At 44.5% G+C, this 12678-nt stretch overlaps 1 protein-coding gene across 1 annotated transcript in view; it reads right to left on the bottom strand.

Annotated features, from left to right (window-relative positions):
- LOC135505810 (sodium/potassium/calcium exchanger 4-like) overlaps positions 1-12678 on the bottom strand; it is a 92424-nt gene that overhangs the window by 16458 nt on the left and 63288 nt on the right. The window contains exons 4-6 of the mRNA XM_064924965.1: positions 2333-2407; positions 1907-1991; positions 380-483 (exon numbers count right to left, since the gene is read on the bottom strand). Coding sequence (XP_064781037.1) covers positions 380-483; positions 1907-1991; positions 2333-2407 — 264 coding nt within the window. The remainder of the gene's footprint in view (positions 1-379; positions 484-1906; positions 1992-2332; positions 2408-12678) is intronic.

Raw genomic sequence — 12678 nt, 5'->3', positions numbered from 1 at the left:
AAGAAATGCTGATCTAGGATCAGGTCCCCCCTTTCCATGGAATCTTATTCATTATGATCTAAAAGTCTAAAATGATCCTAAAGCAGCACTCCTAGTCTTTGTGAATACAGGACCAGAAATATGCTTTCCAGAGACTAACGACAGCTGGGAGCAATTGCTAACTATCAGACATGTAGACATGGATCCCCATAGGAGAACTCAATCTTTCAATTTACTTCTCAGCCCATAAGTGATCTAAATGCATATGCTACACTAAACGAGACCCACACACACACACACACACACACACACACACACACACACCCACACACACCCACACCCACACCCACAGAAACAGCCACGTGTATGTGCATGTGCATGTGCACAGAAACACACACACCTGTCCGGCGAATATTCCGCATACGCCGATGATGCACAGGATATTGAAGACCGCTGAGCCGACGATTGTCCCCACCCCCACGTCACCGTGGGTGATGAAGACACCTGTACAGGGGGAGTTAGCCAACCACAATCAGCCTCAACAACAACTATCTGGGAGAGTGTATGTGTCTGTCTGTGTGTGTCTGTGTGTGTGTGTGTGTGTGTGTGTGTGTGTGTGTATGTGCCAATTCAGGAAGTAAACTTAAATACCAATTCGAAATAACTAAAAAACTGCAGCTATTTTCAATGACTTCTCAATAAACTGAAGAGTAGCTATTTATTTCATATGTTTTTGCATTTTGGAATTTTCATTCATCTTCCTGAATTGACTGCCTTTCATCTTAATTGACCCCATCCCTGGTGTGTAGGTTTGTCTGACTTTTTGTTGAATTTTGACTTTGGTGTGTTGGTTAATCTCTAGTGGACAGAAATAGGGTGCCTATGGGTACCATTGTGTGCACACTGCCTGCCCTCCAGGACACCTACAACACCAGGTGTCGCAGCCACCCAAGCCAAGACCTGTTCTCCCGCTTCCATCACTCAAACGTGGGCAGTACAGGAGCATCATGGCTAAAACTATCAGACTGGCTAATAGCTTCTACCCTCAGACCATCAGGCTGCTGAATAGCCACCATAGTCAGCTACCTGCTCCGACTGTCTGTCTGCCTGCCTCCCCCCCCCCTCCCCGGGCTTCCTACACCTGCACTGTTGGAGCTACATCTGTGCATGTGACTAAATAAAAAATCTAGGATTGAATGCTATTGCAGCGTCTGTCAGCAGACTGTGGGATGTGAAGACTAAAGACAAATGTTTTTGTCACTGGTCATTTGGACAAATCACACATTCGCAGGTGTTCACGTCTTCCAAATGTCGGGCGTGGATGGGACATGCTTTGGCTGAATATCCATTTAGGGAGGTGGAGACGTCGTTCGTGTCTTTTATCATACATCTCCCCCAGAACCTAATCAAGCATCTGATGTAATTACACCCCCACACAAAACAAAGCCGACACACACTACATACGCGCGCACACACATACACGCACATCAGCAACACAAACACATACAATTCTTACACTCATCGTTTGCTGCTGCTACTCTGTTCTTTATTTCACTCTTATAGTTATCTATCCTGATGCCTAGTCACTTTACCCTGCCATCATGTACAAATCTACCTCAAATACCTCGTACCACTGCACATTTGTACTGGTCCTCCCTGTAATATATAGTTCTATTCTTGTGTATTTTATTGTATTCCTTGTGTGACTATTTTATTTTTGAAACTCTGCATCTTTGGCAAGGACTGTTAAGCAAACATTTCACGGTAAAGTCTACACTCGTTGTATTCGGAGCATGTGACAAAGGACAGGATTTTAATTCTGGGTTTTCTGTGTTGTGTAAAGGAGCGTGTGAGTGTGCCGGTGTGTATTGGTGTGTGTGTGTGTATGTGTGAGTGCGCGATGGCATTTGTGTGTGTCATATCTTACCAATGACGGAGGCAAACAGCTCGGGAGCAGAACTCCCAGCTGCCATAAAAGTGGCTCCGGCAACATCCTCACTTAAGTCTAGTTTCTAACAGACCGAAAGAGAGAACGAGAGAGGAGACAGGAGTGGTTAGTTAGTCTGAGCTTCCCAAAAGCTTTGTAGGTTAATGTGGCCCTTTTGTCATCATCTTGACAACCAAGACCACTCATAGAATAGCAAAGTACTTTGTTAGAAAGATTTGATTCAGTTCACTCAGAAAATATTGATTATCAAAAGCATTGCTCGAGAGAAGCAAAGTGCCGTCCTAGCTACTAAGTTGGCTGAAAACTCACCCGTGGTAAGGACATAATGCTAGAGCCACGGCGGGCCCATGCTAATATCTCGGACCAGTTTCACCAAATTAGATTGTGTGTCCTGACAAGTCTCACCTCACAGATCTTCTCCAGCGACGGTACAAAGTAGTCATCACAGATTATAGCGAGGGCCAGGAACATATAGAGGGCCTGTCGAGACGGGAGAGAAGAGTCGGTATGTATGTGTGTCTGAAACGTTAACTTGGCTGAAAAAATAGGAAAGTTGGAAGATCTCAATGAAGGAATGAAGGAGAGGTGAAGGATGAACGTAAAGAGCACTAGATCAAAGAAGGTGAGATACAGAAGAGCACTAGATCAAAGAAGGTGAGCTACAGAAGAGCACTAGATCAAAGAAGGTGAGCTACAGAAGAGCACTAGATCAAAGAAGGTGAGCTACAGAAGAGCACTAGATCAAAGAAGGTGAGATACAGAAGAGCACTAGATCAAAGAAGGTGAGATACAGAAGAGCACTAGATCAAAGAAGGTGAGCTACAGAAGAGCACTAGATCAAAGAAGGTGAGATACAGAAGAGCACTAGATCAAAGAAGGTGAGCTACAGAAGAGCACTAGATCAAAGACGGTGAGCTACAGAAGAGCACTAGATCAAAGAAGGTGAGATACAGAAAAGCACTAGATCAAAGAAGGTGAGCTACAGAAGAGCACTAGATCAAAGAAGGTGAGCTACAGAAGAGCACTAGATCAAAGAAGGTGAGATACAGAAGAGCACTAGATCAAAGAAGGTGAGATACAGAAGAGCACTAGATCAAAGAAGGTGAGATACAGAAGAGCACTAGATCAAAGAAGATGAGATACAGCTATGATTAGATACATCAAGTAAGAAATGTGGTGAAAATGCTACCTATCATATCTGGCAGAAAGACGGAACAGCTACTACTGGATTAGGTAGAATAATACCCTTCCAATCCTCTCAGATCTAAACAACTGACTAGTTGGGTAGTTTAAAAATAAATATATATTTCACCTTTATTTAACCAGGTAGGCTAGTTGAGAACAAGTTCTCATTTACAACTACAACCTGGCCAAGATAAAGCAAAGCAGTGTGACACAAACAACAACACAGAGTTACACATGGAATAAACAAACATACAGTCAATAATACAATAGATAGAACAAGTCTATATCCAGTGTGCGCAAATGAGGTAGGATAAGAGAGGTAAGGCAATAAATAGGCCATAGTGGCGTTATAATTACAATATAGCAATTAAACACTGAAGTGATAGATGTACAGAAGATGAGTGTGCAAGTTGAGATAGTGGGGTGCAAAGGAGCAAGATAAATAAAATAAAACACAGTATGGGGAACACCGGGCTGATTTGGGATTGATCCCATCACTTCGAAAACTGTATTTATTGGTTAAACATTTTCTGCAGTGCATCGTATTCTCCTAGCCTGGTGCCAGATCTCGGTTTGTGCTGTATAGCCAACTCCTATGATCATTGTCATGCCAAATAACCATGGCAGTTGGGAAGACCGCACAAAGAGATCTGGGACCAGGCTATTGTTCCTTACCATTGTGTGAGAGAATACAATCCTATTTCGGTACACTTGACGTGATAAACTTTGTATACTCAGATAACTCAGCAAAAAAAGAAACATCCTCTCAGTGTCAACTGCATTTATTTTCAGCAAACTTAACATGTGTCAATATTTGTATGAACATAACAAGATTTAACAACAGAAATAAACTGAACAAATTCCACAGATATGTGACTAACAGAAATGGAATAATGTGTCCCTGAACAAAGGGGGCGTCAAAATCAAAAGTAAGAGTCAGTGTCTGGTGTGGCCACCAGCTGCATTAAGTACTGCAGTGCATCTCCTCCTCATGGACTGCACCAGATTTGCCAGTTCTTGCTGTAAGATGTTACCCCACTCTTCCACCAAGGCACCTGCAAGTTCCCGGACATTTCTGGGGGGAATGGCCCTAGCCCTCACCTTCTGATCCAACAGTTCCCAGATGCGCTCAATGGGATTAAGACCCAGGCTTTTCGCTGGCCATGGCAGAACACTGACATTCCTGTCTTGCAGGAAATCACGCACAGAACGAGCAGTATGGCTGGTGGCATTGTCATGCTGGAGGGTCATGTCAGGATGAGCCTGCAGGAAGGGTACCACATGAGGGAGGAGGATATCTTCCTTGTAACGAACAGCCTTGAGATTGCCTGCAATGACAACAAGCTCGGTCTGATGATGCTGTGACACACCGCCTCAGACCATGATGGACCCTCCACCTCCAAGTCGATCCCGCTCCAAAGTACAGGCAGGTAGCTACCTGGGACAGCAGGTAGCCTAGTGGTTAGAGCGTTGGACTTGTAACCGAAAAGTTGCAAGACTGAATCCCTGACAACGTAAAAATGTCATTCTGCCCCTGAACAAAGCAGTTAACCCACTGTTCCTAGGCTGTCATTGAAAATAAGAATTTGTTCTTAACCGACTTGCCTAGTTAAATAAGGGTACAGGCCTCAATGTAACGCTCATTCTTTGACAATAAATATGCACCCAACCTCGACTCATCAGTGAAGAGCTATTTTTGCCAGTCCTGTCTGGTCCAGCGACGTTGGTTTTGTGCCCATAGCCGATGTTGTTGCCGGTGATGTCTGGTGAGGACCTACCTTACAACAGGCCTACAAGCACTCAGTCCACCCTCAGCCTATTGCGGACAGTCTGAGCACTGATATAGGGATTGTGCATTCCTGGTGTAACTCAGGCAGTTGTTGTTGCCATCCTGTACCTGTCCCGCAGGTGTGATGTTCGGATGTACCGATCCTGTGCAGGTGTTGGTACATGTGGTCTGCCACTGCAAGGACGATCAGCTGTCCGTCATGTCTCCCTGTAGCGCTGTCTTAGGCATCTCACAGTATAGTATGGACATAGCAATGGCCACATCTGCAGTCCTCATGCCTCCTTGCAGCATGCCTAAGGCACGTTCACACAGATGAGCAGGGACCCTGGGCATCTTTTTTTGGTGTATTTCGGAGTCAGTAGAAAGGCCTCTTTAGTGTCCTAAGTTTTCATAACTGAGACATTGCCTACCGTCTGTAAGCTGTTGTCGTCTGTAAGCTGTTGAAGAGGCACTGTTGCGCCCTCTTCACCACACTGTCTGTGTGAGTGGACCATTTCAGTTTGTCTGTGATGTGTACGCTGAGGAACTTAAAACTTCCACCTTCTCCACTACTGTCCCTTCGATGTGGATAGGGGGGTGCTACCTCTGCAGTTTCCTGAAGTCCACGATCATCTCCTTTGTTTTGTTGACGTTGAGTGAGAGGTTGTTTTCCTGACACCACACTCCGAGTGCCCTCACCTCCTCCCTGTAGGCTGTCTCGTCGTTGTTGGTAATCAAGCCCACTACTGTTGTGTCATTTACAAACTTGATGATTGAGTTGGAGGCGTGCATGCCCACGCAGTCATGGGTGAACAGGGAGTACAGGAAGGGGCTGAGCATGTACCCTTGTGTGTTGTGATGAGGGTCAGCGAAGTGGAGATGTTGTTTCCTACATTCACCACCAGGGTGTGGTCAGTCAAAAAGTCCAAGACCCAAATGCACAGGGCGAAGTTGAACCCAGGGCCTCCAGCTTAATGATGAGCTTGGAGGGTACTATGGTGTTGAATGCTGAGCTGTAGTCAATGAACAGCATTCTTACATAAGTATTCCACTTGTCCAGATGGGATAGGGCAGTGTGCAGGTGATTGCATCATCTGTGAACCTGTCGGGGCAGTATGCAAACTGAAGTGGATCTAGGGTGGCAGGTAAGGTGGAGGTGATATGATCCTTGACTTGTCTCTCAAAGCACTTCATGATGACAGAAGTGAGTGCTACGGCGCGGTAGTAATTTAGTTCAGATATCTTTGCCTTCTTGGGTTCAGGATCAATGGTAGCCATCGTGAAGCATGTGGGGACAGCAGACTGGAATAGGGAGCGATTGAATATGTCTGTAAACACACTAGCCAGCTGGACTGCGAATGCTCTGAGGATGCGGCTAGGGATGCCGTCTGGGCCAGCAGTCTTGCGAGGGTAAACACACTTAAATGTCTTACTCACATCAGCCAGGGAGAAGGAGGGGGGGGCACAGTGGTGGCACTGTATTTATTTTTTTATTTAATTAGGCTAGTTGAGAACAAGTTCTCATTTGCAACTGCGACCTGGCCAAGATAAAGCACAGCAATCCGACACATACAACAACACAGAGTTACACATGGAATAAACAAAATCTAGTCAGTAATACAGTAGAACAAAAGAAAACAAAAAGTCTATATACAGTGAGTGCAAATGAGGTAAGTTAAGGAAAGAAATAGGCCATGGTGGCGAAGTAATTACAATATAGCAATTAAACACTGGAATGGTAGACGTGCAGAAGATGAATGTGCAAGTAGAGATACTGGGATGCAAAGGAGCAAGATAAATAAATAAATAAATACAGTATGGGGATGAGGTAGGTAGATAGCCCATCTGTAAACAGCCAATCTATGTACAGGTGCAGTGATTTGTGAGCTGCTCTGACAGCTGGCGCTTAAAGCTAGAGAGGGAGATGTGAGTCTCCAGCTTCAGAGATTTTTGCAGTTCGTTCCAGTCATTGGCAGCAGAGAACTGGAAGGAAAGACGACCAAAGGAGGAATTGGCTTTGGGGGTGACCAGTGAAATATACCTGCTGGAGCACGTGCTACGAGTGGGTACTGCTAAGGTGACCAGTGAGCTGAGATAAGGCGGGGCTTTACCGCGCAGAGCCTTGTAGATAACCTGTAGCCAGTGGGTTTGGCGACGAGTATGAAGCGAGGGCCAATCAACGAGAAGGTACAGGTCGCAATGGTGGAAGTGTATGGGGCTCTGGTGACAAAACAGATTGCACTGTGATATAGTGCATCCAGTGTGTTGAGTAGAGTGTTGGAGGCTATTTTATAGATGACATCACCGAAGTCGAGGTTCGGTCAGAAAGTCAGTTTTACGAGGGTATGTTTGGCAGCATGAGCGAAGGATGTTTGTTGCGATATAGGAAGCCAATTCTAGATTTAATTTTGGATTGGAGATGCTTAATGTGAGTCTGGAAGGACAGTTTACAGTCTTGCCAGACACGTAGGTATTTGTAGTTCACGTAGGTATTTGTCCACGTATTTTAAGTCAGAGCCGTCCAGAGTAGTGATGCTGGACGGGCGAGCAGGTGCGGGCAGCGATCGGTTGAATAGCATGCATTTAGTTTTACTTGCATTTAAGAGCAGTTGGAGGCTACGGAAGGAGAGTTGTATGGCATTGAAGCTCGTCTGGAGGTTAGTTAACACAGTGTCCAAAGAGTGGCCAGAAGTATACAGAATGGTGTCATCTGCGTAGAGGTGTATCAGAGAATCACCAGCAGCAAGAGCAACATCATTGATGTATACAGAGAAGAGAGTCAGCCAGAGGATTGAACCCTGTGGCACCTCCATAGAGACTGCCAGAGGTCTGGACAACAGGCCCTCCGATTTGACACACTGAACTCTATCAGAGAAGTAGTTGGTAAACCAGGAAAGGCAATCATTTGAGAAACCAAGGCTGTCGAGTCTGCCAATAAGAATGTGGTGATTGACAGAGTCGAAAGCCTTGGTCAGGTCGATGAATACGGCTGCACAGTATTGTCTCTTATCGATGGCGGTTATGATGTCGTTTAGAACCTTGAGCGTGGCTGAGGTGCACCCATGACCAGCTCTGAAACCAGATTGCATAGCGGAGAAGGTACGGTGGGATTTGAAATGGTCGGTAATCTGTTTGTTAACTTGGCTTTCGAAGACCTTAGAAAGACAGGGTAGGATAGATATAGGTCTGTGGCAGTTTGGGTCTAGAGTGTCACCCCCGTTGAAGAGGGGGATGACCTCTGCAGCTTTCCAATCTTTGGGAATCTCAGACGATACGAAAGAGAGGTTGAACAGGCTAGTAATAGGGGTTGCAACAATTTCGGCAGATCATTTTAGAAAGAGAGGGTCCAAATTGTCTAGCCCGGCTGATTTATAGGGGTCCAAATTTTGCAACTCTTTCAGAACATCAGCAATCTGGATTTGGGTGAAGCAGAAATGGTGGGGGCTTTGGCGGATTGCTGTGGAGGGTGCCGGGCAGTTGACAGGGGTAGGGGTAGCCAGGTGGAAAGCATGGCCATAGTGGATTTTTCTCGGTGTTGTACCTGGTAGGTTCATTGATAATTTGTGTGAGATTGAGGGCATCTAGCTTGGATTGTAGGATGGCCGGGGTGTTAAGCATGTCCCAGTTTAGGTCACCTAGTAGCACGAGCTCAGAAGATAGATGGCGGGCAATCAATTCACATATGGTATCGAGGGCACAGCTGGGGGCAGAGGGAGGTCTATAGCAAGTGGCAACCGTGATAGACTTGTTTCTGGAAAGGTTCATTTTTAGAAGTAGAAGCTCGAATTGTTTGGGTACAGACTTGGATAGTAATACAGAACTCTGCAGGCTATCTTTGCAGTAGATTGCAATACCGCCTTCTTTGGCAGTTCTATCTTGGCTGAAAATATTATAGTTAGTAATGGAGATTTCAGGATTTTTGGTGGTTTTCCTTAGCCAGGATTCAGACATGGCTAAGACACCCGGGTTGGCAGAGTGTGCTAAAGCAGTGAGTAAAACAAACTTAGGGGGAGTAGCTTCTGATGTTAACATGTATGAAACCAAGGCTTTTACAGTTACAGAAGTAAACAAATGAGATCACCTGGGGAGTGGGAGTGGAGCTAGGCACGGCAGAACCTGGATTAACCTCTACATCACCAGAGGAACAGAGGGGAAGTAGGATAAGGGTACGGCAATGCTATACGAAATTGCCATCTAGCACGTTCGGAACAGAGAGTAAAAGGAGCATGTTTCTGGGCACGACAGCATAGATTCAAGGCATAGTGTACAAAGGTAAGGTAGGATGTGAGTACATTGGAGGTAAACCTAGGCATTGAGTAATGATGAGAGAGATAGTCTCTAGAGACGTTTAAACCAGGTGATGTCATCGCATATGTAGGAGGTGGAGCATGATTGGTTATGGCATATTGAGCAGAGAGAGGCTCTACAGTAAAATAAGACAGTAATCACTAACCAGGACAGTAATGGACAAGGCATATTGATATTAGAGAGAGACATGCGTAGCCAAATGAACATATGGGTCCAGTGAGTGGTTGGACTGACTGGGGACATGGCGATTCAGACAGTTAGCAGGCCGATGCTAACATGCTAACAGTTAGTAGGCCAGGGCTAAACAAGATAGCAGTTAGCAGACCATTGGCAGGCAAGCTAGCAGTTAGCAGACCGGGGCTAGCAAGTTAGCCTATGGGCAACATCACGATGGGAGTAAGTCTGTTTTTGCCTCTTCGTGCGGTGGCGTCGATAGACCAGTCATGGAATTAGTAGGGTTCCAAGTAGCTCTAGGTAACTAGCAGGCCTAGCAGGTTAGCAAAATGGGCCTTCAGTGGACGTCGCGCCTGAGGGGCCTGTTGGAATCCTTGGGCAGATTATGTCGGTATTCCAGTTGCAGAGGAATATTACCCTCAAAGCAGGCAAAGAAGGTGTTTCGTTTGTCTGGAAGCGTGACATTGGCGTGCGTAATGTGGCTGGTTTTCTTTTTGTAGTCCAGGATTTCCTGTAGACCCTGCCACATACGTCTCATGTCTAAGCCGTTGAATTGCAACTCGACTTTGTCCCTATACTGACATTTCACTTGTTTGATTGCCTTGCTGGGGGAATAACTATACTGTTAATATTCAACCATGGATGCCGCCATCCATCCATGGTTTCTGGTTAGGGTAGGTTTTAATAGTCACAGTGGGTACAACATCTCCAATGCACTTCCTTATAAATTCACTCACCGAGTCAGCGTACAGATCGATGGTATTCTCGGAGGCTGCCCGGAACATTTCCCAGTCCGCAAATTCAAAACCATCTTGACGCATGGATTCCGATTGGTCAGACCAGCATTGAATGGTTCTAGTCACGGGTACTTCCTATTTGAGGTTCTGCCTATAAGACGGTAGGAGCAAGATGGAGTCGTGGTCGGATTTGCCGAAGGGAGGGCGAGGAAGGGCATTGTATGCATCGCAGAAGTTAGAGTAGCAGTGATCGAGTGTATTGATAATGCGAGCGCTGCAATCAATATGCTGATAGAATTTAGGTAGCCTTGTTCTCAAATTTGCTTTGTTAAAATCCCCAGCTACAATAAATGTAGCCTCAGGATATATGGTTTCCAGTTTACATAGAGTCCAGTGAAGTTCTTTGAGGCCCGTCGTGGTGTCTGCTTGAGGGGGTATATACACACAGCTGTGACGATAACTGACGAGAATTCTCTTGGGAGATAATATAGCCAGCATTTGATTGTAAGGAATTCTATGTCAGGTTAGCAGAAGGACTTGAGTTCCTGCATGTTGTTATGATTACACCATGAGTCGTTAATCATGAAGCATACACCCCTGCCCTTTTTCTTCCCAGGGAGGTGTTTATCTCTTGGTGCGACGCATGAAGAAGACTCAATAACGCATTGAAGCCAAATTAAGTCAGTTAAAGATGGCATCTCATAGAGAAATAACATGCACAATTTGAGTTACTCCAGGAAGTGACGTTGCTGTCTCGCTCATTGAGTAACTCAAGTTGAAGGTCAACCAGGGTACTGCAGGCTCTCATAAGCATCTAAATCATACTTTTACAGTAAAACGTCAATTAAACATTGTCTCAAATAAGTACCTGTCCCTTTTAATTGCCGTGCAAAAAAGTGCATTTTTCAAAATAAACGCAGGGTCTAAATGAGTTGTTTACAAGGTTACCATGTAATATTTACGAGGTTTAATGTTTAATTTGTTACATAAAAAAATTCAACAATGATTAAAATGCATGTAATTAAACAATTAACTATGCAAATGGTGTATTATATGCAATTATTGGTATCATGATTGTTTTCTAAACATTGTTATTTACACAAAGTTTGACAATGAAGATTGCCATTTTTCATTCACTACAATAGGGGATAGTGTTTTCTGCCTGGAGTACCGCGGTCGGCCTTGAGAGGGGGAAGAGGGGGAAGTAGTTCTCCCCGGTGTGAGATCAAGCTGAGGTCTATTGTTGTTAAAGGAGATTGAGGTATGCCAGTCCATATTCAACACTTAGCTTCCTACAGAGACACCTCTTGATCATACTTGTACATCTGAAAGAATGTGGGGGGGGTACTAGATGTCCATTGAAACTGAGGGGTCCTATGACCCTTAAATATTTTACATTTTCATTATATGAAAAAAACATTTTTAAAAGTATTAATGTGAAAATATTGAATAATGCCATCAGTGCCCCCACAAACATTTGCCGTGCATGACGCCACTGGTGGAAACTCCAGCACATTGTCGTGCCTTTGGCTATGCCGGATTAAGTGATATGACATGCTATTCTATAAAATAATTTATCCGTAATTAATATCACCTGATTGAGGTAATCATGTAAATATAATTAACGAGAGTCGGGCACCACAAAATAATATTTATAGAGCCGTTATCTTCCGAATAAACTCTTAAAGACCTAGTAATATTTTACATCAATAGCAGTCAATATCAATCGTCATCTTACTTCAGTCTCATCTGAAAGTTGTAAATTCTTGGTTATCTGCACGAACCCTGGCTAACAATTTGAATCAGCAATACAAAATTGGGTTTAATTTTTGATTTACTAAATACCTAACTAATCACACAGAATTACACATACACATAATTAAATCATAACTTGATTACAAATTACGTCATTAAGGAAAACGTCCCTAGCGGGCGGAACAGATATGACAGCTTGTTACACAAAAGAAAAGGGGCTGGGTTTGAGTGAAGGAACGGGAAGACTGAGGAACAAAGGGAAGAAGCTGGGCTATCGTAAATACAGTATCTTATGCATTCTAAATTACCGCCCATTTGGAAAAGGAAAATGCAATAAATATTTACTCTGAGCTGCGCTTCGGTAGGTTGGTGGTAGATGGAAGGCCGTGTTGCCAAACCGAGTCCTTTGAAGAATGTCTCTGGTTGTCAATTGGATACGTTGTAGTAACGTCGTTGGGTGATAGATGGGATACTCTCTGTTCCTTCCTAACCCTCGTTGCATCTGCTGTTGCTAACTCAACGGCTAGGAGGTATCACTTCTGTAGTGAATAAGAGTTCAAAGTTCATACCATTCGCAACCAAATCTCAAGCTGATGTTGGCTTCGTTCTGTAGTTATTATCTGAACCATTCTGACATAGGACCGTCGTCCTCTCATCTTTGGAACCGATAGTTATATTGTCGTCAAGGGCTTATATAGGAAGGGAGAGGAGGGCGTGTTTGAAAAGTTTTATAGCCCATGTCCCTTCACAGGGCGGGCCACTGATTGAGCAGAGCCATATCTTATGAAAACCCAAATTTTAGAAGCTAAGATCACATTTCATCC

Source organism: Oncorhynchus masou, chromosome 19 (genome assembly GCF_036934945.1).
Source record: "Oncorhynchus masou masou isolate Uvic2021 chromosome 19, UVic_Omas_1.1, whole genome shotgun sequence".
In the NCBI taxonomy this organism is placed as follows: domain Eukaryota; kingdom Metazoa; phylum Chordata; class Actinopteri; order Salmoniformes; family Salmonidae; genus Oncorhynchus; species Oncorhynchus masou.
Note: the sequence above shows the minus strand (reverse complement) of the source record. Positions and strands in the feature narration are given on the sequence as shown.